A 26,875-nucleotide genomic window follows, 5' to 3' on the forward strand; every position below is an offset into this window, starting at 1 on the left:
TCACCGAGCTGGCACAGCGTTCTGTCTGAAAACAACAGAGCTGTTCGAGCCCCTGGTGCTTCATACCAATAAAAGATGAACGCATTGAGTGAACCCGCCCCGAGGAGCGTTGTCTGTGCATGACTACATTGCCCGAGCGCGGTGAACGCACAGATGAACCCAGCCCGGGCTCCGACGGGGCCGAGGGCCTCAGGCTCCCAAGGGGGTCGGGCAGGACCAAGCAAGGCGGCCTCGGCTCCCGGCTCTCTTGGCTCTCGGCTCCCGGCCGGCAGAGGCCATGGCTGGGGGCACCATAGTGGGGGGACCGTGTTGCTGGGAACCGCGTTGCTGGGGGAACCGCGTCGCTGCCGGACCGGGTCCGCCACGTCGCTGGGGGTTGCGGTCCTTCCGCGGCAGGGCCCTCACGGGGTGGGAGCGGCCTCAGGCCCTTCACGGACCCGGAGCGGGAGCGGCAGCCGCGGGAGCCGGGGCGGTGCGGGCACACACCAGCGATTCGGGAAGGCAACGGGGAAACTGCCGGGCGGAACTGCAGGACACGGGGTTCCGGTCCGACCCTGATTCCCGGCAGCCCCCGCGGTGCTCTCTCTCTTCCGGTCCGGTGGCGGCGGCGAGCGCGGCTCCGGTGAGGGCGGCCCCGGCACCATCCGCGCCCATCCGGCACCATCCGCGCCCATCCGGCACCATCCGCGCCCATCCGGCACCATCCGCGGGCCGGGCCGGGCGGAGGGGCCGGGTCGGGGCTGTCGGAGCGGGGCAATAACCGGGGCTCGGGGCCGGGCGGGCTCTGTGCGGCAGCCGGGCGCCCCTCGGCAGCCCGGCCCGGCTGAGCCGTGTGTGTTTCTCCCGCAGGTGCGACCATGGCCAAGTCCAAGAACCACACCACGCACAACCAGTGTGAGCGGGCAGGGGATCCCGGCGGGTTAACCGGGCTGGGACTGGCGCGGTGAGGGCAGCACGGCCTGCCCTGGGGTTTGTGGCAGATAAGGTGGTGCTGCACAGGGATGGAATGGGGGGGTTGAAGAAGTGCGATAACAGTCGAGGCTTGTTTGGGCTCAGTGTAGAATTAATACGTAGGTAGAAAAATAGGAGCTTTTACATTGGAAAACTGGGGGTCGGTTTCTTATCCCAGGTAACCGGCAGTAGAATGACAGGATGCAGACTCAAGCTGTGCCAGGGGAGGTTTGGGTTGGATATTAGGAAGAATTTCTTCACAGGGAGGGTGCTTGGACATTGGTATGGGCTACCTAGAGAGGTGGTGGTGTCACCATACCTGGAGGTGTTCAGGGAAAGGCTGAACGTGCCCTGGTCGGGTTGGCTGGGTGGTGGTGGTGGACTCTGTGGTCTCATAGGCCTTTTCCAACCTGAGTGATGCCATGGTGGTCACCACCAGCTAAGCAGGCAGAGGGACCTTTTACAAGAGCAGGCAGCTGCAGGACACAGAGGAATGGCTTCACACTGACAGAGTAGGCTTGGATATTAGGAAGAAATGCTTCCCTGTGAGATGCTCAGACAAGCTGTGGCTGCTCCATCCATGGAAGTGTCCAAGGACAGGGCTTGGAGCAGCCTGGTCTGGTGAGAGATATCCTAGCCCTTGGCAGGGGGTGGAACAGGATGGTCCTTAAAGTTATTTCCAACCCAAGCCATCCTGTCATTGTGTGATGTTCCTGAAAAGCTTCATCCCTGGGATCCTGTGCAATCCAGAGATGGCCACAGTGATGAAATCATTCATGGTTGGGGTCTTTCATCAGTGCTGTGATTAGCAGAGGTCACAGGTGGGTTCTGCTTGGTCCTGCACAGTGAGTGACAGTGCCCTCTGACACTGACCACAAGGGCTTCAGTTTATTAATGAGTGAGGTGATGCTGTCAGGGTGTCATTAGTTAATGAGCTGCCTGAAATCTTTGGATTGAAATCCCATGCAAAGGGATGAGCATAGAGATGTGTTTTTAATTGAAATGTAGTTTGGATAGGAAGGGTCCGGAAATTGTCTATTCCACACCATTTTGATGGTCAGGTACACTTAGAAACTAATGCAGCTGCTAAATAATAGCAGAAACTGGAATTTAAGTAATTGTCTTGTTTTCCACACAGCCCGTAAGTGGCACAGAAATGGCATCAAGAAGCCCAAAACCCATAGATATGAATCTCTCAAAGGGGTGAGTATTTCTGTTGGTATTCCCAGGCTGTTGAGTCACTGAGGCTTAAATGTGAAAAACCCCAGAATTTGTATTTTTTGACTGACACTTTTTTTGGAGACATGCCTGTGTTGCAGGGGGTCACAACCACTATGGGGTTCAGTTCTTTTACTTGCCTGACATGCAGCTGGGATATTTCTAACCCACATGAAATCTGCCCTTGTATGTCGATAAAACTGCATTTTAGTCAGTGGCCAGTTTTGTCCCTGTCCTGTTCTGGTGGCTGTCACTGAGTGCTGTTTTCCAGTAAAACAAACACTTGCCAGTTAAATGGTTCCTTTCCCTTTTGAGTCCTGCTGGGTCTCCTCCTTTCCCCCTCTTCTCTCTCCTTCAATATTGTTTTACTGTTTATACTAATCCAGATAATTTCACTTACAAAATAAGAGGAATTGGCATTTCTGGGCAAAACACACGAAACTGACAGTATATTGCTTTTTCTGAGATAATCCAAATGGTACGACAGGATCTGTTTCCATTTCATTATGAAATGAAAACAGTAAATTTTTTGTTAGGGAGGGTTGTGATTTTATTTGCCTTGTAGATGTCACAGTCTACAACGCTTTTTGGAAGTGATGTAAAAATTTGTCTTCTGGAAAGCTCAGTGAGGGTTCAGTCTTGCCTCTCCTGCACCTTTGCCTGTCCTATTCTTTCTTTACAGTTATTGCTGGGGTTTGGGATTTTTTGTTTGTTTATGGTGGTTAAGGAAAACAGCTGTTAATGCCTGGTTGCAGATGACTAAAATAATCTTGTTGAAAAATCAGAAGAGAAGTTGGAACTAGTCACAGCCTGAATTTGGGAATAATTGCAACAGTATGGAGCTATAAATGTTTTTATAGATGACTTTTCTGCAACGTGGCTTATTTTTCCTTTGTTTTTATAGGTTGATCCCAAGTTTCTGAGGAACATGAGATTTGCAAAGAAACACAACAAGAAGGGGCTGAAGAAGATGCAGGCCAACAATGCGAAGCAGGCAGCTCAGCAGGCTGCTCAGCAGAAAAAGGACTGATGTGCTTTAACAAGAAGACCCAGTTTTCTTACTGGCATGTGTGTTACAGCATTTTTTAAAATAAAATTGTATGTAACAAAGCCTTCACCTCCTGAATTTGAGGAGAGGCCTTGTTTGAGTTGTATTTTAGCTGCCAGCTGTGCATCTAGCCTGTGAGTAGTGATCCGGGGAGCCTGGCTGGCTTGCAGGTACCTGGATCCTCCTTGTGCTTTTGAAAACTGGGGTGACATTTTCTTTCTCAGGTACCATGAGTTCAGTGATAATTCCTGGTGCTGTTAAAGCAAGGTGAACTTTCTAAGGGCTGTTCCATGTCTGCTGCTTTGGCGTGTGGTTTCCTACAGCTGTGGGAATCCAGGGAAATTGCAGGAGAAAGGGTGCTGGCTGTGGTGCTGGAGTTGGTGTGTGTTGTATCCTGAAATATTTGTAGATATTGAAGCATTAATGAACCTACACCTGGGAACATGTAAAGGTTTAGGAAAATACAAAATGCACATTTTTTAATAGTGACTGATTTTAGGGAATCACTCCAGTAACAAAAGTACTGTCTGATGAAATGTGCTGGCTTGGGGAGATGGGGAGGGGGATAACGTGTGAAATCCCGGGAGGAGCTGAGCCCGGGTTTTGCTCCTGCTGTTTTGTACATCAGGAGAGGGCTTCACTGCTCAGGACCCCCCAAAAGCTGACTCGTGCCGTGCTTTGCGCTTCTGGCACGAGGCACCTGTTGGAATGCAGCCGGCTGCTCTGAGATTGCAGTTCCTGTGCGTGTCCACCCGGTGGGGTAAACAGCAGAGCACACCAGGGCTGGACGTTCACACGGACCTGACTGCAGTAGAGCAGCAAAATACTTGCAGGATAAAAAACAATTTTAACTAGAACATCCAACTCATGTAACTTATTTTTTTTAATAGTTTAGCCAGTTACCAAAATTATGTGTGTTAATTTGAATTCTCTCTGGCTTAAATTCAAAAATCTTCTCCCAGTTCCCACTTTTTAATTGTTTTTGACTGATTAGGAAAACCCACCCACCCCTAAACAAAGCAATATAAAGAGATTTACTAATTTGAAACTCATAAGTCAAGGGGGTTGTAAAGTCAGGGATGTCTGTAGCCCTTAGCTGTCTGATTCCTGCTGTGTGCATCTCTTGGGCTTTTGTGGAGGTTGGTGTTTGTCAGCCTGTTACAAACAAGTGTTTGAGGAGCTTAAATGATCACCAGCAAAGGTATTAGTAAAAAACAGATTTAATATTAAGCAACAGCATGACAGTTCATTGGCAAGCTTCACTCCACTGCTTGCTAGATGATTAAGGCACACAGAGTGGAGTTGTTGCTGGTACTGAAGGAGATGGGAGTGGCTGGTCCCGTGAGGGTCAGTGTGGTCAGTCTGGTGTAGATGTGTGTTAAAAGAGTTTAAGGAAAAAATCTCTGAACAGAGCACTTGGTGTTTGTCAGTCTACACCTTTACCTGTGTGTCTGCAGATTTTCTACCCAGTGTATGTTCTGCATTTTAAATCTCTAGCACTAAAACTTTTCCATAAGAAAAAGGTAAGAGGGGAGATTTCATCTCAATCCCCTTGATGTGTTCCCCAGAGTGCTTGTGTTGTGAGTGTAGCTCACCCACAAGATGCAGTCTGAGGGAAGAGAGAGGCAAGGGTCAGGCTGAGAAGAGGATGTTGGAATGTTAAGGAGAAGCAGAGGGCAAGATTTGGGTTTCCTGTGGCTCCAGGCAGCTCCCCCAGGCCTGCCTTCAGAGCAGCCTTTTCATCTCACTGCCCTTCATGCTGCCCTTCAGTGGGACAGCTTCCCAAATAAGGGCTTGCTGACTTTCTGACCAAAATAGCGGCTGCGTGACAAAATGCAGCCCAGAGGAACGTAACCTTAATCCAGGCATCATTGTGTAGCAAGAGACAGGAATTCTGTGAGCTTCCACAGGTGTCAGGTTTGTTGTTGTGTGCTCCCTGCTCATGTGGTGGCTCTGCAGGACGCTGCCTGGACATCAGTGACCACCTCCTGCATTTGCTAACCCTGTGACACCTGTGTTCACAGCTCTCCTCTTTGTACAGTCACCCCAGCCCCAAAGGGGGAAGCTGTGGAGGGGAGTTTGTGCTGACTCTGCCTCCGGGTGGGTCTCCATCCTCTTTTTCTGGCCTTGTGAAATCATGTGAGTTCTGTTGGTGAAGTGAGGTTGGAGATCCTTTTTGGGGGCATTACATATACAGAGCCGGGAGGGGGGACCAGCAGCTGTGGCCCACTTGAAACTATCCCTATTACACAGAGCTCTCTCATCTTTGATATTTGAAAACTGCACAACTCTCCTGATGAAGTGTTTGGTATCCTGCAGGAAGACAAAGAGCTCAAAAGCATCTCAATGCTCAACAACTGCTGTACATCAGCTTATACATCTCGTGCTTGCTGCTGCTGCACATCATACTTGCTGCAGATTATTTCTCCCTTTTGCAATTAAGAGGACTCTGTATCAAGTTCCAGTTTGGCTCCTTTCTCTGCTTGACTTAAAAAAGAAAAAAGGCAAAGGGCGTGTAACCAAATACCAAATCATCTCGTTTGGCAAAGGTGAGCCATTGCTCTGAAAGCCAAGAGCACAGAACTGGGGGGAGGGAATCAAAGCCCTGCAAAATGCTCTGATGGGGCAAGGTGTTTACTGGGGACATTGATGTTCACAGTGATGACAAAAAGTAGGGCTGGACACATGTTGCTGTGTCCCCCTTTACTGCCTTTGAATAATGTGGTCAAAAAGAAGCAGTAACAGAGCATGAGTTCTGCTTTGCCCAGGTTTCAAGCCTGTTGCAGGTGTTTCTACACCACAGGGGCTTTGGCTTGGTGAAGTGTTTATCTGATGTACCTTGGCTCACGTTACACTGCCACTGCCCTGCTGGCAGATTTAGGCAGAGGTTTTATTAGGGCAGTGGGTACAAAATTTCATCTGAGCTTCCTGCAGTCACTTGGTTCACACAGCAAAGTTTTATTGAGGGCTGAGGAGAGGCCTCAAATATGCTGATAAAGCTGCAAACCAGGGCAGGAGTTTAAATCCACAGCAAAGGCAAGCAGAGAAATGGCCTGAGAGCTGTGGCAGTGTCCAGTGGCATGGGCTGCTGTCACCTGCCTGGACAGCTCCTGTCTCTGCTAGGGAGGTAAGAGCACACAGATCTAGGGTCTGTTTTAGACGCTGGTAAATGACTTTTTGCCTGATTTAGAAAAAAAAAAAAAAGCTAATTGCTTTTTCTTCCCAAGACAATGTGGACTTGCCTCACATTCCTCAAATGCTTTTGGGCACCAGAGGTTTGTTACACATGCACTGAAAACTGCAAACTGATTTGGAGTTGCACAGATCCATGGATTCCTCAGGGTGGTTTTCATTCACTGTTAGCACATCCCCTGTGTGGGGGCTCAGCCAAGCTGATCCTCCAGGGGGGCTGTTTTTTCAGCCTGCTCACCCACTCTCTGGCCTGTCATGTCGTGTTACATTCCTTGTGCAGTTGTTCCTGTGTTTTAGCCAGCAGTGAATCCACCCACAGCTCCTCACCCTGCAGCATTTGCTGTCTGACTGGGAGGACAGGCAGTGTTTTAAGGCAGGCCAGCCTGGCAGCAGTTTTCCTGGCTTCCCAACCTCCTGTTCTAAGGATGGGAAAAGCCTAAATAGTCCCAGTGTATCTGCTTTTCTAGTGACAAGTTTTGGCTGCTACAAGACCTCTTCTCTCTGCAGCCACCACTTTCTGGGCTGCACTCTTGGAAAAGGGTGGGCAGCAGGTGAGGCTGTGGCTTTCTGCTGCCAGTGCCATTGAGCCAAGGGGGAAGAGCCCAGACACAGGGCCAGGTGGCTCTTCCCAGCCATTCTTTTCCCTGGGTCACAGCACAGTCCAAGCCACCAAGCTGACTGAAGGAAAGGGGTTAACCTTATTTTCTCTCTTGTTCACCCTCCAGGGAGCCAAAGCCTATCAGTAATCAGTGAGGAATATCTTGGAGAAGTCTTTTTTGGATGCTGGGATTTGGCCAGGACAGAGGAGGATAAGGGGGCTGTCAGTGATGCCTGATGTGACGTGAGTGCAGCTGTGGGTTGCCCGTGGGCTGGGTGGCCATGGGTGTGGGGACAGCTGGCATCACCTCAGCTCCTGGCTGAACCCCAGCTATTGGCAGCTCTGGAGGTTCCCAGGTCTGGGGTAAAACATGAGGACATGCTGTGTCCTCACAGGTTTCAGTGGGAAACTGCTGCTGCTGCTGCTGCTGCTACACTGCAGAGGTGGAAAATGTTTCTTTTTAATCTCTAGGCTACAAATTAGTTGGAAACAGAATCTGTTAACCCCTGGGAGCATTTCCTGTCACAGGGTTCTCAGACCCATATTTCCATTGCCTTCTGGTGCACCTGTAGTCCTGCTGAACCTGCAGTAGCTATGGCATCAAGAGCTTGGAGCCCTTGGGGAGACCCTTGTGAGTGAGTCAAAGATATGTTTGTGTTTGAGTTGTTTCCAAAATACGCTAGGTTTCTAGCTGACAGGTTCATTTTCTTAGTTTTTCTGTTGTTATAAGCCTTGATTTAGCAAAGTATTTAGTGCTGCTTGTCCAGAGGAAAGACACAGCCATGTCCTTGCAAACAATCAACCACCTCTCTCATCCCTGTTTTCCCTGAACTGCAATATTTCATCATTGCTATAAATGAGATTGTGTCACAGCTGCTTTAGGGTGTTATTTCCACAGAAGTGGGGGAAAAATAAATCTGTTTTGGGGAGGAAAGGCAGAAGGACAAGCAGCAGAGCTGGGGCACTGGCCCAGCAGCGTGGCCACGCAGGGCTGAGAGCAGCACGGCCCAGGCTTGCACCTGCACTGTCCCGTGCCTGCCCTGCCAATGTTTGTTTTGCTTGGGTAAACGATTGACTTTAGCAACACGACTGCAATGTGGGAGTTGTGCTGGGGCTGTAATTCGATGGGAGGAGGCAGCTATGTGCAGGGAGAGCTGCTAATGCCACAGGAATGCTGCGCTTCCTTGGGGTGAGAGGAGACGGTGCTGTGGCTCCTTGGCCCTGCTGTCACCCTGTGCCTGGGAGCTGAGACCCAGAGTGGGCTTGTGCATTTCTCAGTGGCCCAAATCGATGTGATTCGACAGGGAAAATTGGGGGTCTCATTTTTTTGTAGTGAGGCTCCCACCCGGGGCTGCAGGAGGACTATGAGGGGCCAGTACCTGCCTCCCACCAGGCTGGGAGAGACAGGAAGGAGCAACCAGTCCAGCTCAGGAATGGCTTTTATTTATGTTTCCAAAGCAAAGTGAGGTCTTTGGGCATTACAGGGTGCCAATCAGGCTGGCAGGGAGGAGGAGGGGGTGTACCCTTGGATAGCCAGGGTGAGAGTAGGGAGGAGAGGGACTGTCCCTGGCACATGAATGTCAGTGATGGCTGAAGGGAGTTTTAATTCATATTTCATTGCTAAAATGCTGCCAATGCTCCAGTTGAACCAGCAGGCACCAGTGCCAGCTCCCAAGCCTGCTCACCATGGGGGAGTTAGGAGATGGAACATGGCAGCTCCCCACAAGCACCCATGGCCCTGTTGGATGGACTTTGCTGTTGGGCTGGCAGCAGAATACCTCCTTGGAGGCTTGAAGCTCCAGTTGTGATGTCACCAGAAGTAGCCCCCAGGAGTGGTTTCATTAATCATGAGAACACAACAGGGGTGAAGCTGTCACTGAACCTCCAAGGAATGACCAGCTGAGGCACTGGGTATTAACAGGTTTTATTTCCCCCTGGCCACCCTTCTCAGCACTCAGTCTTCATGCTGGTAGCCAGGGGACTGAGTCAAGGAGATGAGATGCAGAGCTGGAGGGTTTAGCAGATTCAAGCTGTCCATCTGGCCTCAGATTTATTCAACCCCCTTCATAAACTCCAGGAACTCTGCCAAGGGGAAGACATTGGAGACAAGAGGTGTGAGGTGAGACTGAAGTGCCCTCACAGCCACCAAGTGTGCTCTTGGCAGCTTTTCCCAGCCCTGTCTCCTGTTCCACCCTCACGATATGCGAAAGGCCAAGGGGGGGATGGCTACTGCTCCTCTGACTGTGGCAAGGACTCCTTGTGACTCCTGCTGGAAATGTCACTGGAGCCCAGCATCACCCTCAGCTGCCACCACATGGCCTGGGCATCATTTTGTCAGCACCACATTCAAAGACACAGCCCCTCAGAAATGGTGCTGGTGTTAATGGGGGCAGGAGGGGACTGGTGAAAAGTGGCAGTGCTTCAGTACAGCAAGGGCACAGGTAAGGCAGCCCCAGGTCCTTGCTCCCATTTCACAAGTGTAAGAACCCTGCCATCCCTGTGCACGTGCTCCTGTCAGAGGTATTGCCCAGCACTGCCTGCATGAGCTCATGCTCATCCAAGAAATCAGCCAAGACCAAGGGAGCTGCCCAGGGGCATGACCAAGGGCCTGTGATCAAACCACATGCAAGAAAGAGTCCTACCATCATAGTCAATCCTGCCATCGTTGTTTTTATCCCCATCTTTCATCAGTTCCTCTATGTCATCCTCGGTGATGGTCTCTCCCGTTGCCTGCAGCATGATCTTCAGCTCCTCGAGGTCGATGTAGCCATCAGCGTTTCTGTGCCAGGACAGAAGAGCTCAGGACCAGACAGAGCTGCTGGGGAGGGGGCCAGGCTGGCTGCACCCTCCCACCACCCCACCTCGCTGTGCTCATGGCTCTTACTTATCAAACATCCTGAAGAGGTCTGAGAGTTCCTCCTCGGTTTTTCCTTTGCTGTCATCTTTCATACACCGCACCATCATAACCAGGAACTCATCGAAGTCCACGGTGCCGCTGCCTGAGGGAAGAAAGGACTGTCTGGGGCCAGCTGGCCAGCACTGGGACCCTGACTGAACTCCACACTTCTCCATGAGCAGCTCCACCAGACTGGCCCACCCAGCTTCCCTGCACAGCCACGTGAATTCAGAACCCCAAAACCTTAAGTGGTGGTGTTAAACCCGTTATTGTTAAAGTTAAAAACCAAGACTGCCATCAGACTGTGTCTCTATAAGTCAGACTGGAAGAATATACAAGGTCTGACGCCTCAGTCTCTTCTCATACTGGACTTGAGGAATGCAGGAAAGGGGAGCCCAGCCAGAGCCATCAGCTGGAGCTACAGGGGGTGGATGGGCAATGCCAAAGAGGGATCACCCTTCCCTTCAGCAAGCAAGGGCCAAAACTCAGGAGAGCAGCCCTGCAGCAAGAGTCAGCTCTCAGGATGCTGGAAAAAGTGACTGAGGCCCTTCCCTGACCTTGAAAGTGAATTTTTACCTTTCACAGTCATTTTGCCTTGGCAGAAGTCCTTCTGGAAGTACCAAAGGATGGAAATTCCTGCTATGGAGATACCTGTCCATCTAATTTGGGTATTAATATTGAAGGCTCCAGAAGGCAGGTATTCATGCAGTGTGGTTTTGCACCTGCACTATAGTAGTGTTGTTTTCAATGACTCAGGTGCTTTCCTTTTTTGCCTGATTTTTAAAGGGTTTTTTATTTTCCAGTTACTTAGTGTGGTATTTCTGCCCAAATGACCACAGTGGGTTTTGTTATGTGTGATCATCAGTACACTGATTGAATCAGTATTGACAGTTAGTTATGTGGGGGTGTGTACACTTGAGCAGTGAGAGACTTTCCTGATCAAATCCTCTAAGTGGCATTTCTGAAATGGCAGTTCCTACATTCAGCCTGTATTTGGTTTTTTAAAAGGATCTGTACAATTTCACAATACCCCCCAAAATCAGTTCAAGCAGTCCGATCTCTGTAGGAATAAAAATTTCTATAGTTTCTCTTTGCTGGAAATTCCATAAAGGAGCCATGCTGAGGTCTGGTGGGTGTTTAATGTCCTTTGAATTCACAGCAGGCTGCACCCCACAGCTGTGACTGTCCCCAGCATGGATCCTTCCAGCACTGCACAGATGGCCCCCACACCCCCAGATGTGGGGATGGTGCTTGGGAGAGCAGAAGAAACCCAAACTTCTCACCATCTTCATCCACCTCATCTATCATCTCCTGCAGCTCCTCAGGGGTGGGGTTCTGCCCCAGCATCCTCATCACCTTCCCCAGCTCCTTGGTGCTGATGCAGCCATCCTCTGCCCCCAGCACGAAGATGTCAAAGGCAGCCTTGAACTCTGGAGAGAGAGAGGAGAGGTGAGGGGGTCCTGCCCTGCAGCTGGAGCCTGCAGGCAGGGGCTCATCCCAGGCACAGCCTCCCCTGCCTGTGCACCCAGCAGTGCCCAGCCGTGGCCTTGTGGGACACCAGAAACTGCCTTGCTAGGAATGCTGGTGGATCAAAATCCCTGGGCCATGCCCTGCCTTGGCCAGAGTGACCAAAGCACTTTCCAGAATGTTCTTGCTGAGGTAGGCTGGGCTGCTGCCTGGGGGCTCCACTTCAGGCTCTGGTGTCAGGTTGAAGGTGCACCTACCATTTTTTTGCTCTTCTGTCAGCTGCTCAACCTGTAAGGAAAACACAGACTCCAAGTCATTTTAATTTTGTCAGCATCACTAATTGCTAAAAGAACATGTTGTTTGTTCAACAGCTTTTGCCAGGGTCAACCAAACCTCACAAGAGGCAACCTCATGGATCAGGGAATGTACAGCTAGGGGGTTTTGACATAGCAGGTTTTTGCAGGCTAAGAGATTCTTCCCTTTAAAAAATTATTCACATCTCCTCTGAAGCAAACATAATTTTTCTAGAGTAGTAGATGCTAATACATGGCAGAAATAGCTTATGTACAAGCAGGGAAAGCCCACTGGGAAAAGAATATGCCTCTGTCAACCGTTTGGGGATAATTTCTTATTTCACTGCAGGATGGCTGCAGTGCTGAGGGCTGCTCACATGTGGGCCAATGTCAGATCAGAGCTGAGATGTGCCTGAGAGTTCCCTGGGGAGGGAGAGGTAGACAAGACTATCCCTGGTATTTGTTTTTCAGGCCTAGATCAGGGAACTGCTGCCCTATCCAGAGCTTAACTGCTCTGCTTCCATCTCAGCCAGTTTTCTTACAAAGGTGTCTGGCTCTGAAGGGAGCTGCTGTTCCCTTCAGTCTGTTTTGGGAATCTCTGAAGGAATGGCCTGTGGAGCCAACAGGCATTAGCTGATATGGGCTGGCAGACTGTTCCCAAACTCTGCCCTAATTCAATCCCCACAGACCATCAGAGGGAGCTTATTAGATAGCATGAATTAATGAAAATAACCAATAAGGAGAGCAAGGGGGAATTGATCAGCTCTGTGCCATACCTGTTTAAGTTTTCTCTCTTTGGCTTCATTTCAGGTACTGCCAGCTGAACTTGCTGCCCTCACTACCATGTCTCACTGCCCCTCTGGAAGCATCCATGAGAACATCAACTTTTCCTTCCTATGCTGGTCAACAGCCTCTCTAGATCCAGCCAGGTAGGACCCCATGGCTGCCCTGTCTGACCCCACTAAAGTCTCCTTGCTGCCACCCCAAACATGCCAGTTTTGTTTGGGGCAGGACCCCACACCCCAGGGTTGTGTCTTTGAGTGAAAGCTGATTCTTTTGCCCCAAAGGGCAATGGTTTTGCAAAAGGCAGCTGGTTCTTCCTGGCAGAGAAAGCACTTTTCCTTAGCAGGACAGAGCCTGTGGGAGCAGGCAGAGCATTTTATCCCACTCCCCCTGCTCCAGGAGGTGAGATCTTGGCAGAAAGCACTAAGGATGGTGGCAGGATTTTTCTCCACAGCTGGAGGAAAGCCAAGCCCAGTGTGTTCCTGGTGCTGCTGAAGGCAGGCAGGCAGCTGCTGGCCCTCTGTAGACATTTTTTGGGCAGAGCAAGGGCAGCCACCACCAGGATGGCCACAGCCAGTCCTGCTCTGTAACACGACACCCCTGGCGCAGTCGCTATTTATAAACCTGGGGGAGAGAGGTGCTGGAGATAAAGATGAGCTCCCTGATTGTTCCCAGGCTTTGGTATTTATCCTTGCAGCCCTTTATCTGGACACTTGTCCCTGGCACTGTTCTAGGCACTGCTTAACAGAGCCTAAAAATATTCCCAAAATAGCTTTGTGTTTGCACACCCTTATCTAGGCATGAGTGTGTAAGATGAAAATCCATTGGGTTCTCTGGCTGCACGTAGGGGATTTGGCATAAATGTAATATTAATATATGCTATCAGCATGCAGAAAATATACACTATTCACTTTTGAAGCCTCCTTGAGTACTGAAGTGATAGATGTGGTGTATATAAATTAGATGCATTGTTGCTATAGAGTGACATTTTTGTCACAGGAATATCTCTCGAGCTGTTCATAGTTTGCTCTGGACATGGGTGCTGTTTGCTGCCTTATTCCTCTTTTCCCTCCACATCATTCAAGGAACAGGTTTTTCTGCCTGCAGTGTGGGAAGGCAAGCTCTAAGCTCACAGCACTGCAGCAGCTATGATAATGCCAAATCTGCTGTATTTTGCTTTTATCAGCTCCTCTCTCCATCCCATGGCTTTCATTTGAAGTCAGACAGAAGAAACTGAAGTTCTTAATTTTTTCCACGGGTAAATGTTTTCAGTCTAAATTGTGGGAATTAGATACACAAAAGAGCTGTCTGTCTCAGCTGTGCCTGTCTTGGACTTGTTTTGCCTCTGTAAAGGTGTTGGGAGTTAATGCCCAGGACTCAAACCCTACATTTACCTAATTAATGGCCATGTGGTCTCTATACAATGAGGAAAGAGCCTGTGCCTTGAGTCACAGAGAGCTTATTTAATTTAAAACCTTAATTAGAAAGGCCTGGATTTCCTTTGATTTTACAGGTTCGATTTTTCTCCATTTTGAAGGTGTTGGCTGGGGGACTCAGCTTTTCCTGAACCTTTTCACACTATCAGGATCACTACAGGGGTTCCATTTCCGAGGTTTAAGGCTAACCAAAGGACAGGGGATGTGTGAGCATTGAGGGTTTTTTTCTTCAGTTATCTACCAAGGAATATATTCCTTCCCTCTAAAAACCTTGGCATAATAATAAGACAGGTATGATGTATATTTTTGCTCTTGCTTAAAATCAAACTTGATCAGCTGTATATTTAAGGAGGGAAAAGCACCAAAAAGCTCTTACTGTAAAGCCAGTTATGGATGCAACAGCAATCCACACAATCCAGAATCTATTTTCATCCTTATTCCGCTTGCACAGCTCTGTCTGTCTGCATTACAGAACAATGCAGAGTTCTTATTACAGACCAAATAGTTTGGGTTTACACAGTGAGCACAGCCTGCAGCTGTGGAAGTTAAAATAGCCAAAGGATGCTCCACGTTCCCCAGGGCATAGCTCACATTCTGGATTCTGCACAGCACAGAGCAGGAGCAGCAAAGCAGAGCAGGAGGTTTGGAAATAACTGAGAACAAACCAAGGGTTTTTTTAAATCCCCATGAAAAATACTCAGCTAAGGAGCAGGGGAACATAGCAATGGCAGAGTTGTAAAACACCAGAAAGAAGAGGGTGAGTTTTAACCCATACAAATAACGTTTCTTTCCTGGGAAGTCCTCCTCTGCTTTGTCTGGGCTAAAACCAAGAGACATCTCTTATGCCATGAAGGTTTTATTGAGATTTATAACTTCACCTAGGAGCCATGTCCTTGCTTTACAGTGGAGAACCAGGGGGTCATTGTAAATAATTTAACAGCAGGTTGAGAGTTTCACCCTTGTAAGAGGAGTGTGAAACTTCCCGAGCCATGAGAGGGAAGGGTCAGTGCCCTGGATGAGGATGTTGACTAAAAGTTGCTGCCCTATAATTATTTCTCATTTCCATTTCTCCACTGAATTATTGCCATCGCAGCTTTGGGGAGCCTACAACAAAAATCCTTAGATCCATTTCAGACCCAACAAAAATCCTTAGATCCATTTCAGACCCCCTCCCCAGCCCAGCGCCCCAGGGGCAGCACTCACCGCTGCCTTGTAGATGTCATCCATGGCTGGGCAGGGCCGGGGGCTGTCGCTGTCGCTGTGCCGGCGCTGCCGGGGGCAGGGCTGATATAGGGGGCTGGGGCCGGCCCCGGGCAGCCCCGCACGCCCGGCCCCCCAGGAATGCCCGGCCTGCGTGCCTTGGGACGGGGACACGGCCGAGCCCGGCGCTGGCACGTCCGGGGCCAGCCCCGGCCCCCTCGGCGGCAGCTGGAGCTCTCCTCGTGACTTTGTTGTTGTGGCATCAAGGCACCACTTTTCAGCAAGACCCGCCGAAATTGCTGAGAAACTGAGGCTCTTGGCTGTGCTGGCTGGACCGGTGCCATGGGGTCACCTCCACCTCCAGAGTGTTCCCCCTGGGAGCTGCCTTAGAAAGATTATACCGTGCCAAATAGGATTGGGTATTGCAGGAAAGGTACATGTCCCAAAATATCCCTGTCCAGTAGCAAATGTCCCCCGGGGCAGTGGGAACAGGGGGTGTCAGGGCCCCTCGTCCCCTCTGTGTGTCCCCAAATCCATGGGGACGTGAGCTGGGGCTCTCGGGGAGCCTGAATGGATCTGTGTGGGCAGACTGGGAACATGGGGGGAATGTGCGGCCCCAGCACCACGGAGACACACACGGAGCTTTGCCCCAATCTTCTGTTTTCAGCTAGGGCTGCAAAATGTGGGGACCAGCTACCAAAATGGGGTCTCAGCTCTGTTTGATTCCAGGGATAACTGCCAGTCCTTTGGGAAGTCATGACTCACTTCACCCAGCCAGCTCGCTGACCTGTCCCCACTGCAAATAGCTCAAATCCATGCTCCTGGACTGACTGTGGTTTACCATGGATTTACCCTGCCACGGTGGAGAGCAAAACACACCAAAGGCCTCCTAGGGATGAGCAGTTTTCTCAGTGCAGTGAGAAGTGTTTTAATCCACAGCAACCGAGGACAAACCTCTCTTTTTAATGATTCAGGACTCCCTCTTGTGTCCAGAGGGGCTACAGATGGCTCTGGCACCACAGGGTGGCAAAGTCTCACCTCCAGCTGGCTCATGTCAGAATTAGTTTGCAAAACTAAAAATGCAATTAATGCAAGTGTTATTTTTCATCTTTTCTACAAATCTGCCTTTAAGAGGAATCATGCTGCATGGAAAACCTGCAGTCCCCATGGAATGCCCAAGCCAAAGCAGCATTAATCAGGTGGTGTCAGCACAAAGTGGAGATGCAGGTGAGCACAAAGCCATCCCACATCACATCCCTCCAGGTTTTGAGTCCTGAAGGATTAACTCACTGCAGAGGCTGATAGGAACTGTGGTCCTGTAGTCACCCAGGCTTCAGCCCAGCCCTGCCTCTGCTCAGCCTAGGGGTAGCAGATGGAATAAAAAGGAAAATTGTTTCATTTAAGGAATTGATTTTTGAAGCAGTTAGTCTTCCTAATTTGAATGTATTTAATATTTTGGTTGCCTTTAACACACAAAAGTAGAAAAAGCAGCAGAGTGAAGTAGTTTTTTTGTTAAAGGGCATTGGAGCCTGTTCTTAGGTGAGGGCACAGGTTGGGATGGGAGACCTGCTGTTCCCCAGAACCAAACCACCACCCAGAACCTCCTGGGCAACCCCAGAGAGACCTTCCCAAGGAAATGCTGCCCCGAGGCAAACCCCAGCCCCTGGCTGCTTCTCTGGCCTTGGGATTCACTGCAGAGACAGTGGGGTGGCAGGTGCCAGCTCTGGGCACTACCAGAGACAGGGGCTGAGGAATCCTGCCTGGCCCTGTCCCTCCATCCTGGGAAGTGATGGCTCTGAGTCACCCTGAAAACAGCCCCTGGGATGCGTCAGAATATATTTAGGGTCAATGCAGCACCCTACCCTGGAGGGGTGGCTCAACATTGCCTTTAAAAGGTCTGCTGGAGAGAGCTGGGGTGAAATTCAGGCTGGGATGTGGAGGAAGGGTCTCTGTGTGCTTAGAGAAGGGAGATCTGGACCACTGCCACCCTACACACTGGCATGGGAAAGCTGCACATCTGAGACTTACAAAGCAGAGCTGAGCCAGAGGAGAGGACGAAATCCCATCTGGCAGCAGGAGGAGGTGATGTTCCTGCCGGGGAAGGAGGCACAGGCGAGTGGCACAATGCCAACCCCTGCCTCCCTGCAGGCTGCCTGGAGACACAGCTTCCAGCATCCCCTGGCTCTCCAGGGCTGTTTGCTTACAAAAGAACTGGGAATTGGGGTTTTGTAGGGAAACCCAGAGCCTCTGCCATGCACAGCACAGGGAGGGGCTGCTGCAGGTATGGGGTGTTCTGAGGGAGAGCCACCCTCTCCTGCTGCTTCCTGTGCCCCCCACGAGAGCCCCATGGCAGAGGGAGGGTGGCTATCTATAGCCTGAGGAGGGCTGCCAGCACAGTGCCTTTAATCTGCCACGGCTGTCACTGGGGTCAGGTACAGCCTGTCAGCTCCAGCTGCATCCTGACATGCTGTCCCACTTGTCAGTCCCTCCAAGCTACCAAGACAACTGGGAAGCTTTACTGAGCTGTTTTCCTCCAAAACTTCATTTCAGGTTCTCACTTCCAAGCAGCTGTAACCCACTGCAGAACTAGCAGAGGCATTCTTGAGGTCAAATGTAAGGAAATAAAAGCCAGAAGCCCAAGTAAGATGTAATTTTATTTGAGATTAGGGATGTTTGCAGGGCTCCTTTGGCTGTGCCATGGCTCCAAACTGCAGCAAAATGCTCCAGCATCCCCCTTCCCTGCCTTGGGCACCTGGCCCTGAGAGACAGTCCAGACCCAGCAACAGCAAAATTCTTTAATTTACTGCTTCCTAAAGCCTACTCAGAATCTTTTAGCTGAAGGAGCCCCCATTTTCCCCCTTCCCCAGGCACATTGCTCCTCTCCTCTGTGGGCCAGGACGGGGCTGTCACACCCTGAGCCACCGCTGTGCCTGCGGGCAGGAACTGCTTCAGGAGGCGGAGACGGGCACTGATCAAACCTGACAGCCGCGACAGGGCTGCAAATTTTTATTTAATTAAGGAGACAGGACATTCAGAGGAAGCTTAATTAAGGTTGCTCTCCAAACCCACTTATTATCTCATGAAGAGGCTGAGCTCAGCAGCAGTTCCTGATGCTGGGACAGCATTAGAAAATCCCTGTTGGGCTGCTTGTACTCTCTGTGTTTTGTCCTTGTACACATCATCCTTCGGATACATCCTGACCAAGGGAAAACATTTTTCAGTGAAAAAAAACCCCAAAATGTGTTTTTCCAGTTCTGTTTGCAGAGGTGTGTTTGTTTATCTGCCACTGCAGTCCTGGTGGCATCTGAGACACCAGCATTGCCCCTGCAGCTCCACACATCCAGCCAGGGCATTTGCACTTCTGTTGGAATTCATACTGAGCTAATTGCATCCTCTCTTAGGTAGCATAAGGTAGGGCAGACAGATGTTGCTTTCATTCTGCTGGAAGGTACTTTTTAACAAAATCTCCCTGATTTGACAGTCCAAAACATAATCCTTCTGTGTGTAATGTAGCACAGAGTTTATTTCAAAGCCTTGATGGATGCTTAATGCATCCTTCTGCCAAAACATAATCTTTCTAGATAACCTCTCAATTTTAATACACCAGATACTCCTAAAGAAACTCATTATATCCTCTCTCCTGCAATTTTCTGTTCCTGGGGTGCACACAGCCTGTCAGAAAGGTTGCCATAGCATGACTTTCCCTCAGGGCAACTCAGGTTCAGCTCAGGGGAAAAGGCTGAGGAGAGTTTGTTTGCCATCTTTTAGACTCTGCACTGCTGTTACAAATTCCTGGCAAGATCCTTTAGTGTGTACAGGCTTGAAACACTTCCCCATGCTCAGTGGGACAGTGAAAGGAAAGTCCATGCTGCCAGTAAATCACCCCAAACAACACCCCGAGTTCACTGTGGGCTCATTCCTGAGTGAGTCAGCCCAGCTCCTCAGCTCTGTTTTTGGGGTGGCACCAGGCAGCTCAGTCACAGAACCACTGAGGTGGCACCTCAGCCTGGTGTGACAGTGTCCAAGCCTCCAGCCCTTGGTGGCCACAGATGTGCACCACGAGCTGCCAGCAGCTGGGACAGTGTCACAGCCACAGCACTCGGAGGGGTCTCAGGCCTCAGCAGCTCCGCACTGCAGGGATTGCATCCCTCTGGAGTGCACTGGATTGGGCTGGGTTGGATTCATTGGATTGTACCGGATTGCATTGCATTGCACTGTATTGAATTGGACAGCATTGGATTGCATTGGATTGGAGTGGATTCTATTCCATTGGATTGCATTGAATTGGATTCTATTCCATTGGTTTCCATTGGATTGCATTGGGTTGGATTCTATTCCATTGGACTCCATTGCATTGGATTGGATTCCATAGGATTGCACTGCACTGGATTGGATTCCGTTGGACTCCTTTGGACTGGATTGGATTGTATTGGATTCCACTGGATTGCATTGGATTGGATTAGATTCCATTGGATTGCGTTGGACTGGACTGGATTCTGTTGGACTCCATTGGACCGGATTGGATTCCATTGGATTCCGCTGGACTCCATTGGACCGGATTGGATTCCATTGGATTCCGCGGGACTCCATTGGATCGCACTGCACCGCACTGCGCGACGCCCCCCAGGCACAGCTAGCGCGCATGTGCGTTCGGATAGGCTAGACCCCGCCCCACGCGGAACATAGCCCCGCCCCCACAGCACCAAGCCCCGCCCCCGCCCCTCGCACCTCCCTCCCTCGCTCAGCCCCCGCCCCCTCGCGCCGGGCCCCGCCCCCTGTGCCCATAAAGGGGCGCGGGCGGAGCGCGCCGCGCCCTAAGGGGGTCGAGCCAAGATGGCGGCGGCGGCAGTGCGGGCCGGGCGGGCGGCGGGTGCGGGCGGCGGCGGCGGCCGCGGGGGAGCCGTGACGGCCTGAGCGGCTGCGCCCCGGCGCTTCTCCCGGCGACATGGAGGCGGCGGCGGGAAGCGAGGACGGCGAGGAGCCCCCGCGGGAGGCCCGAGTCCTGGGCTCTGAGCTGGTGGAGACGTACACGGTGCGGAGCGGGGAGGCCGTGCGGGACGTGCGGGCGGCGGGGATGGGGCAGCGGGCCCGCCGCCTCAGCGCTGCCGAGGGAGCGGGTGAGGCCGGGCTGCCGCCGGCGGCTGTGCCCGGCCGGAGCCGTGCCCACGCTGGGGACGGAGCGGGGCATTTGGCACAAGTTTCAGAGGGGCTTCGGGGAGAGGAGCCGTGTCGGAGCGGGGCTCCGCCGGGAGAAGCGGCCCCGAGCTCCGCGTAGCCTCGGTCCTTCGGGAGAGGCGGAGGCTCCGTGGACAAGTGTCGTGTTCTTGCCCGTATATATCAATGTGTATGTGCGTATGTTTATGAGAGATTGCTATCGAGTAAACATAGCTTTCAAAGCTGGACTAAACAAAGCAGAAAATCTTTCTTTTGCCTGGAAGTATTATTAAAAAACCCCCTTTGATCTTATTTCCAGAGGAAATCAGATAATTTAGGATAGACAGTTTTTCTTTCATCCCACCAAAAAAAAAATAAAATGCCAGTAGTGTTTTAATTTGGGGAAGGAATGAAGCTTTTTTGAAGCTTTTTATGTATAACTTGTTTTTAATCTGGTCGCATTCTACCAAGAGTTAATTGGTCTGTTTTTCAGGAAGAAGCTCATCCTAAAGCAGACCTCAGTGTAATTGCAGATAGAAAATGCCTCGAGCACACCACCCTTTAGTTATATAACTAAAAATGTTTTCTCCTTCTGTTTTATTTTAGTGTGATTTGAAAGACCTTTTTTCAGTAGAATGCTCACGGATGACAGGCTTCCTGCTGTGGGAAAGAAAAGGGAAAGGGGAGCAATGGTTTAGAAAGACAGTATTTGGAAAGTTGTGTGATGGATACAAGTAATGCTTCATGCTCCTGCCTCTGTAAAGGTATCCAGGGAAAACAGAGCAACAGGAGAGTGGTCTCTGAGTTGTTAATAGGACAGAGCTTTACACAGCTGTGGCACATGAAGAGCCTAATTCCTTCCCAAGTGATGACTATTGGAACACAATTGTGGGAATGACTTTCAGTTGGTGAGTTGCCATATTTACAGGCAAAAACGTGTGGAGCATTTGGTGAAGGAGTTGACTGCAAGCTTGAAATGAATTTTTGAGAAGTGCCTGAGCTCATTCTCTTAGTTGCATGATGTGTATTTTCAGAAATGGTAGCACTGCTGCTGAGGTGTTACTGGGGGTGTGTTAGGATGTGGTTCAACCCTCAGTCAGCCCAGAGGCACAGTGAGACCCGTGGCTTGGGGACTGGAAACTTCCATGTCAGGTGTGAACCAAGACTCAGCAGTGGTGTTGAGAATTTCAATCAGTATTATGCAATACCAGTGAATGAGAAAATCAAGTGCATTCAGTTGACAAAATGCCGGTGTCATCTGCCCCCTTATCCCTCTGGAAGTTATGGTGCAGGAGGTGAAAGGGGCTCCTTTGCTGCTTTAGCCTGCTGTGGTAGGGCCACCCTTGGGTGACACCATTAGTGTTCTAGATTGAGCTGGAGTTCAGGTGTGTAGCTCTGCAGGTGGTGTTCATCTATCAGCTGATAGTTGAGGATAACATTTTAAGCTGCTGCAGCTAAGCCCAAGGAAGTTTATTTTTTCAAGACCAGATTTCTTTCTTTAGTGGTTATGGAAATACCATGCTGCTTTAATGCAATTTTTCTTGGGAGCTTTAAAAGTACAGTGTATGAAAGACAGGATTTACCAGTATTTGGTCCTGCTTTGATTCTCTTGCTGCATTTTTGAAGGCATGTCGGCACTAAGCTTGCCTGTGTGTAAACCTCCTGAAGCTGTTAGCAGGACTCCAAGGCTGCTTGTCAGCTTTTATGAGACAGGCCCAAGCCATTAGAAATGTGGGACTAGATCTTTAAATGAAAGCAGAAGTTTTACAAAATTTGTCACAGGCTGAAAAGTTTTTGAAAAAAAATAGCATGTGTTTAGTGTTCATAATTAGGTGAGTGGAGTTTAAGGACATGACAAAGACCTACACCAGGACAGAGACTGTTAAATGTTGTAAAAGTCAGTCAAATTTGGTAAAGGTAAGAAAGGAAATACAGTTGTAGCAACCTGCATCTTCATCCATTACCGTGTGGTCAGGTGGCTGTGATCCTATTTACATCCTTGTTTTTTAAAAGATTGTTTTTCTTGTGGCATATGAGCTTCCTGTTGCACTCTGTATTTCAGAGCTCACTCTCCATAGAAGGGGACTGTCATGACATCTGTTTGACTGTTGTGGTATCAGATCCTGTAGAATATATCAGGGAGCCCCACAGTTCTGTGTAATGTTGAAGGTACTTTCAAAAATGTGATTCTCCTTGGAGTGTTTAGGATGAAAGGCAAGGTATGGGTAGATCCAGCAGGAAAAAATGCTGCACTGGTGGATGTGTTTTCTGTTGGGTTAGTAAGCTGTGAGCATTTCTCCAGGGTTTCTCCTGGGTGTGCTGGTCCAGCTGATGCTGACTGAAGACTGGGTTTGAGTAGAAGGCCTCAAAGCTGTCAGTGCTTCATTTGTTTCCTGCTGTGCATTTGTTTGGCCTAAAATTGCCTTCCTGCTTTTCCTGGTTTTTGCAGCTGTTTTAAACGTAAATACTAACTTTGATATTTAAGGAAATACTGTTGCTTCCTTGAATGGGTGTAAACTGGCTACATGATGAGGCAGAAGGAGGAGATGTGCATCACTGCTCTGGAATTTGGGACCTGCTGGCTGTAGTCACACCTGTGTCCCAGGCTTCCTGTGGAGAGCTCTGTCATTTAAGTGTTGGGTTCTTATTTGGTTTTTTTACAGTACTGAAGCATGTGCAGTGGCATGAGACATAATGTAGAAATGCCAGTTCTCCATGTAAAGCAAGGTAGGCAGGTTTTGTATAGGAAGTGAACAAAAAAGCAGTCTGGAATCGCTGTTGTTCATTTAATATCTGCTTTAAAAATGTTTAGTAGGTCTTCCAGCCCTCAGTATTTAAGAAGATAAAGGGATGCTGTTTGGTGCTGTGGGCTCTTAACTGCAAAGAACATGTAGTGGCTTGCTAGAAAACAAAAAAATATACATATAGCATTGCAAATATGTCAAACACTTTGCAAAGTAGAACATAACCAAAAGAGCTGATTTATAGAAAGATGGACAAAACTTTTTATGCAGAAGGGTTTGGTAGAGACAGGTGGAGGAGGAAATCCTGTGAACATGAAGGGTTTTGTGTTTTCGCTCAATAGAAGTGCGGTTTGTGGCGTAAGGATGGGTGGGGATTTCACATGGTATATTTATTTATGTCTGCAAGAAAGCGCAGAGTGGGGATGTCATCATCTATCTGTGTATTCCTTTAGCACTTGGTGTGACAGGCAGCCTTGGAGGACCTTAACTTCAGCTGTCAGCCTTGTTGTATTAGTGCACTCAAAAACTGTTGGTGATGAACTTAAGCTCCTAAAACAGTGAAATATCTAAGGGGATTTTTTCCTTTAAAATGATTTATTTCTATATTAAGACAAGCCTTAATACGCACATCAGCATATTGCATTTATATATTTATTCTTCAAGATAATGGCAGCTTGTGGATTGATGTGAAATCAGTTGCTGTCTCTGCATACTGATGCTGTTTGGGGGGGTGAATATGTACTGCCTGCTCTGGCTGCCTTCTAGATGGGAATGCTACAGCTTTTTAAAGACTTGACTTAAGGAATTGTACCAGTGTATACAAATGCTCACTTTAACAGTTAATTTCCCAACCAGACTGTCCATTTCTCTAAGTTTCTAGAAATGGTCAGTGCTTGCCATTTCAGCAAAAGGATATTAAACTTTTATTACAAATTTACTCTGTGTTTTATACAGGGAGGAGGGGTTTGCTTGCTCACCTGGTGAGTTGTCAGTTGGGACATGTGAAGTTACTGAGTTTCCAGTGTCTAATCTTAGGTTTCATGCCTTGTGTACTCAATGTGCATTGCATTTAGATGCACTGCTTGCTCTGCCATAGTTTAGCACAGTCAGCTTTTCAAAACAATTGGTATTTTTATTATGGCTTATAAATGTAGTACTTCTTTACTTCTAAGTTTTGTTCCTTGGAGTTTCTCCTTGCTTTCCTCGGGATTGTGAGGTGCTTTTGAATGCTGGTGTTATTTCTGTTCTGGTTTGTCACCAGCACAGTGATTAATCCTGACCTGCTGTTTCCCAACACAACATGACAGGAAAGCAGGCACAGGCCTTAATTGAGTCCATAATTCTGTGTGGGCATTCTTCTGTGTTTTCAGTGCTCATCCCAGCACTGATGTGTCACTCACCGCGTGCTCGAGTCAGACATCTTGGTTTGGTTCTCTGTAGGGCTTGGGTTTTGTTCACTGAGCCAGTGTCAGATGCTTACAAAAATAAAACTGGCATGAACTATAGTTCATCTTCTAAAATGCAGGTGGTACTCTATTTAATGCTTGACATTGTGCTGCTCTGTACTTGCAGTAAGTGAAAACTGGTCTTTTATGTAACAGATTGAAACTGTTACTGATTTTTGTTTTCTCATGTGGGTTTAGCAACTAGATGTGTATCATCCTCATAGCAGCTATGAGTCAGCTCTGGGTGATCTGTGGTAGTAAGCAAGTTCTTAACTGTATTAAATGCTTTCAAGATTTGATTACAGGTTGGTGTTTTCTCCAAAGAGTATAGTTGGACTGGATAATATAGTTTATTTAATTTGTTGTATTCAAGTAGCTGTGGAACTGGTTTTGCAGAGCCTTGTTTGTTTTCAGCTTGTGTTTTAGCTTGTACCTTTGAAATGTCTTTGGGATGGCTTTTTTCTGGCATATCGAAAGGTAGGCTGAGCCTCCTGCAAAACCAGCACTGTTCAATCCAGAAAGTCACCTAGAATGAAAATCTTTGTTTGGTACATGCATGGCTAAAAATACTTATTTTTGTATTAGGAGATGTTGGGTTGCTTCAGATAATTGCGGTGATTCTTTGAGCTCAGTAACTCTTCAGGAAGATGTCGTATGTGCTTTACCCCAAAAGCAATAAGACAGCATCCACCCAACCAAAGGATTTGTTCTGTTTTCTCAAGAGTTAAGCTCCAGATTTCTGCTTAACTGAAGTGACAGCAGGATGCTTGCCAAGTTCCTCTGCCCATTGTGGAACTTGGTAGATGGAAGAAGGGATGCTGCTGTCTCAGGCTTGTGGGTAGCTATTAGGACTAACTTCAGTTAGCAGAAACTTTTGGAAAAAGAGGTAGCTTAGAGCCCTTGGTCATTAACCTTTGGGTTGCAAAAAAAAGCCATTGCTTTACACTGAGGCATCTGCATGTTCTTGTTATGGAGCACCCTCATCAGTGAGATCAGGCATCCCCCATCAGCAAAACCCCCTCAGACCTGGGGTTAGCATTTCCTTAGCTCTGGTCCTTGCAGAATATATACCCACCTTACAGTGCTCCATCAATCAGCAGGTCTCACAGGCAGCTTCTCTTTAAATGTTTTGCAGTGTCCTTACTTGAATTTCATCCTTTCAGGTGTACATTATTCAGGTCAGTGTTGGCAATCATCAGTGGACAGTCAAACATCGTTACAGTGATTTCCATGACCTGCATGAAAAGGTAAGAATGTTAAAACTGTGACCTTGGTATCTTACAAAATTTTGTACAGTTCTTGTAGTTCTGTTTTACAGAGTGATTTCTTTCTTCAATAAAGAGAGAATATCTGCCAGATGCCATCTGAACTGCAGATTCAGTCCTTTTTGTGAGAACATTATTACTTGCCCCATTACACTCCCCTCTTGAACTGGGGGAGGTTGACCTGGACAGCTTCAGCCTTGGGTGGAAGCTGTGTCAGAGAGGAGAGTTCAGGCTGGAGTCAGTGAACTTTTTGCTAAGGATGTTTATGATCAGCTGATTTGGTGGCCAAAGTCTCATCACAGTGGATGATAAAAACATCCTTAATGTAGCATGGGATATTTACCAACCAGTGCTGATAAAAAACAAAAATGAGGAAAAGTCTACTTTATTCAAGAGTGTTTTGCTTTCTCAGAAATGCACTGGTTATTTTGTTGTTTTATCACATTTGTTGCATTCTGCCCTGGTACTGAGTGATTCTTTGAGCAGACACTGTTATTACACTCTGATCATTCCATGACAAAATGTTCTTTCTGAAAATACCTAATACTTTGAAGGCAGTAGCTAAATTTACTGAAGTAATTTAATTTTTGGATCTTCCCAGCATCAGGCAACAAGCAACTTAATGTGTTCCATTGCATCTTTTGTGCAAGTTCAGACAGTGTGTCAGGTATTAGCTCTGGCCTTTGTCTTTCAGCTTGTTTCAGAGAAGAAAATAGATAAAAATCTGTTACCTCCAAAGAAGATCATTGGAAAAAATTCCAAAAGCCTTGTGGAGAAAAGACAAAAGGAACTGGAGATCTACCTGCAAACTCTGCTGCTCAAGTTCCCTGTTACTGCACCAAAAGTTTTGTCACACTTCCTACACTTTCATTTATATGTAAGTTTATATTTTTAGTGTCTGAATAGAGGCCTGAGTCTCTTTTCCTAATTCTCTGACTTGGGGAGAATTCTGTGGAATCTTCATGAGTTTGCTGAAATGGTTCTTTTTCAACATTTTGCACAATATAACAAAGCATATTTTTAAGATTTTTGACACAGCTTTTTATTGTAGTAGACACTGTGCTGGGAAGTAGTGTGGGCAGGGACTCTAAAAAGAAAAAAATAAATGCTGGCAGGAGAGCTGGAAGCTGTGAATAAATGTGAGGCTGAATTAGTTAGGCTGAAGTCAGGAGTGCTGGCTCTCAA

General features: G+C 48.5%; 3 protein-coding genes across 5 annotated transcripts in view; 2 read left to right on the forward strand and 1 right to left on the reverse strand.

Moving 5' to 3' along the window:
- The first annotated feature begins 535 nt into the window (after window positions 1-535).
- Window positions 536-3,295, forward strand: RPL29 (ribosomal protein L29). Its single transcript, XM_066558105.1, has 4 exons — window positions 536-622; window positions 850-894; window positions 2,090-2,154; window positions 3,074-3,295. Exons 2-4 carry the CDS (start codon window positions 858-860, stop codon window positions 3,197-3,199), a joined length of 228 nt encoding a protein of 75 aa, XP_066414202.1. The 5' UTR covers window positions 536-622; window positions 850-857; the 3' UTR covers window positions 3,200-3,295.
- Window positions 3,296-9,007: 5,712 nt separating this feature from the next.
- Window positions 9,008-15,187, reverse strand: TNNC1 (troponin C1, slow skeletal and cardiac type). Its single transcript, XM_066558195.1, has 6 exons — window positions 15,086-15,187; window positions 11,628-11,658; window positions 11,187-11,333; window positions 9,892-10,006; window positions 9,650-9,786; window positions 9,008-9,089 (listed from the first exon to the last, which is right to left on the reverse strand). The coding sequence occupies exons 1-6, from the start codon at window positions 15,107-15,109 to the stop codon at window positions 9,058-9,060; spliced, it is 486 nt and encodes a 161-aa protein (XP_066414292.1). The 5' UTR covers window positions 15,110-15,187; the 3' UTR covers window positions 9,008-9,057.
- Window positions 15,188-19,964: 4,777 nt separating this feature from the next.
- NISCH (nischarin) overlaps window positions 19,965-26,875 on the forward strand; it is a 29,449-nt gene continuing 22,538 nt past the window's right edge. For 2 of the 3 annotated variants that reach the window (XM_066557892.1, XM_066557894.1), the window contains exons 1-3: window positions 19,965-20,114; window positions 25,589-25,672; window positions 26,385-26,567. In XM_066557892.1, the coding sequence (XP_066413989.1) occupies window positions 20,028-20,114; window positions 25,589-25,672; window positions 26,385-26,567 (354 nt within the window). In that variant the 5' untranslated portion in view covers window positions 19,965-20,027. The remainder of the gene's footprint in view (window positions 20,115-25,588; window positions 25,673-26,384; window positions 26,568-26,875) is intronic. The other variant, XM_066557891.1, reaches the window with a different exon arrangement.

The sequence above is a fragment of the Molothrus aeneus genome, chromosome 12 (assembly GCF_037042795.1).
Source record: "Molothrus aeneus isolate 106 chromosome 12, BPBGC_Maene_1.0, whole genome shotgun sequence".
In the NCBI taxonomy this organism is placed as follows: Eukaryota; Metazoa; Chordata; class Aves; order Passeriformes; family Icteridae; genus Molothrus; species Molothrus aeneus.

Coding starts and splice junctions, on each gene's coding strand:
- RPL29 (XM_066558105.1), top strand. CDS start 858: ATGGCCAAGTCCAAGAACCACACCACGCACAACCAGT. Junction 895..2,089: donor CCACACCACGCACAACCAGT/GTGAGCGGGCAG, acceptor TTTTCCACACAG/CCCGTAAGTGGCACAGAAAT. Junction 2,155..3,073: donor GATATGAATCTCTCAAAGGG/GTGAGTATTTCT, acceptor TTGTTTTTATAG/GTTGATCCCAAGTTTCTGAG.
- TNNC1 (XM_066558195.1), bottom strand. CDS start 15,109: ATGGATGACATCTACAAGGCAGCG. Junction 11,659..15,085: donor ATGACATCTACAAGGCAGCG/GTGAGTGCTGCC, acceptor TTTTCCTTACAG/GTTGAGCAGCTGACAGAAGA. Junction 9,090..9,649: donor TGGCAGGATTGACTATGATG/GTAGGACTCTTT, acceptor TCCCCTTGGCAG/AGTTCCTGGAGTTTATGAAG.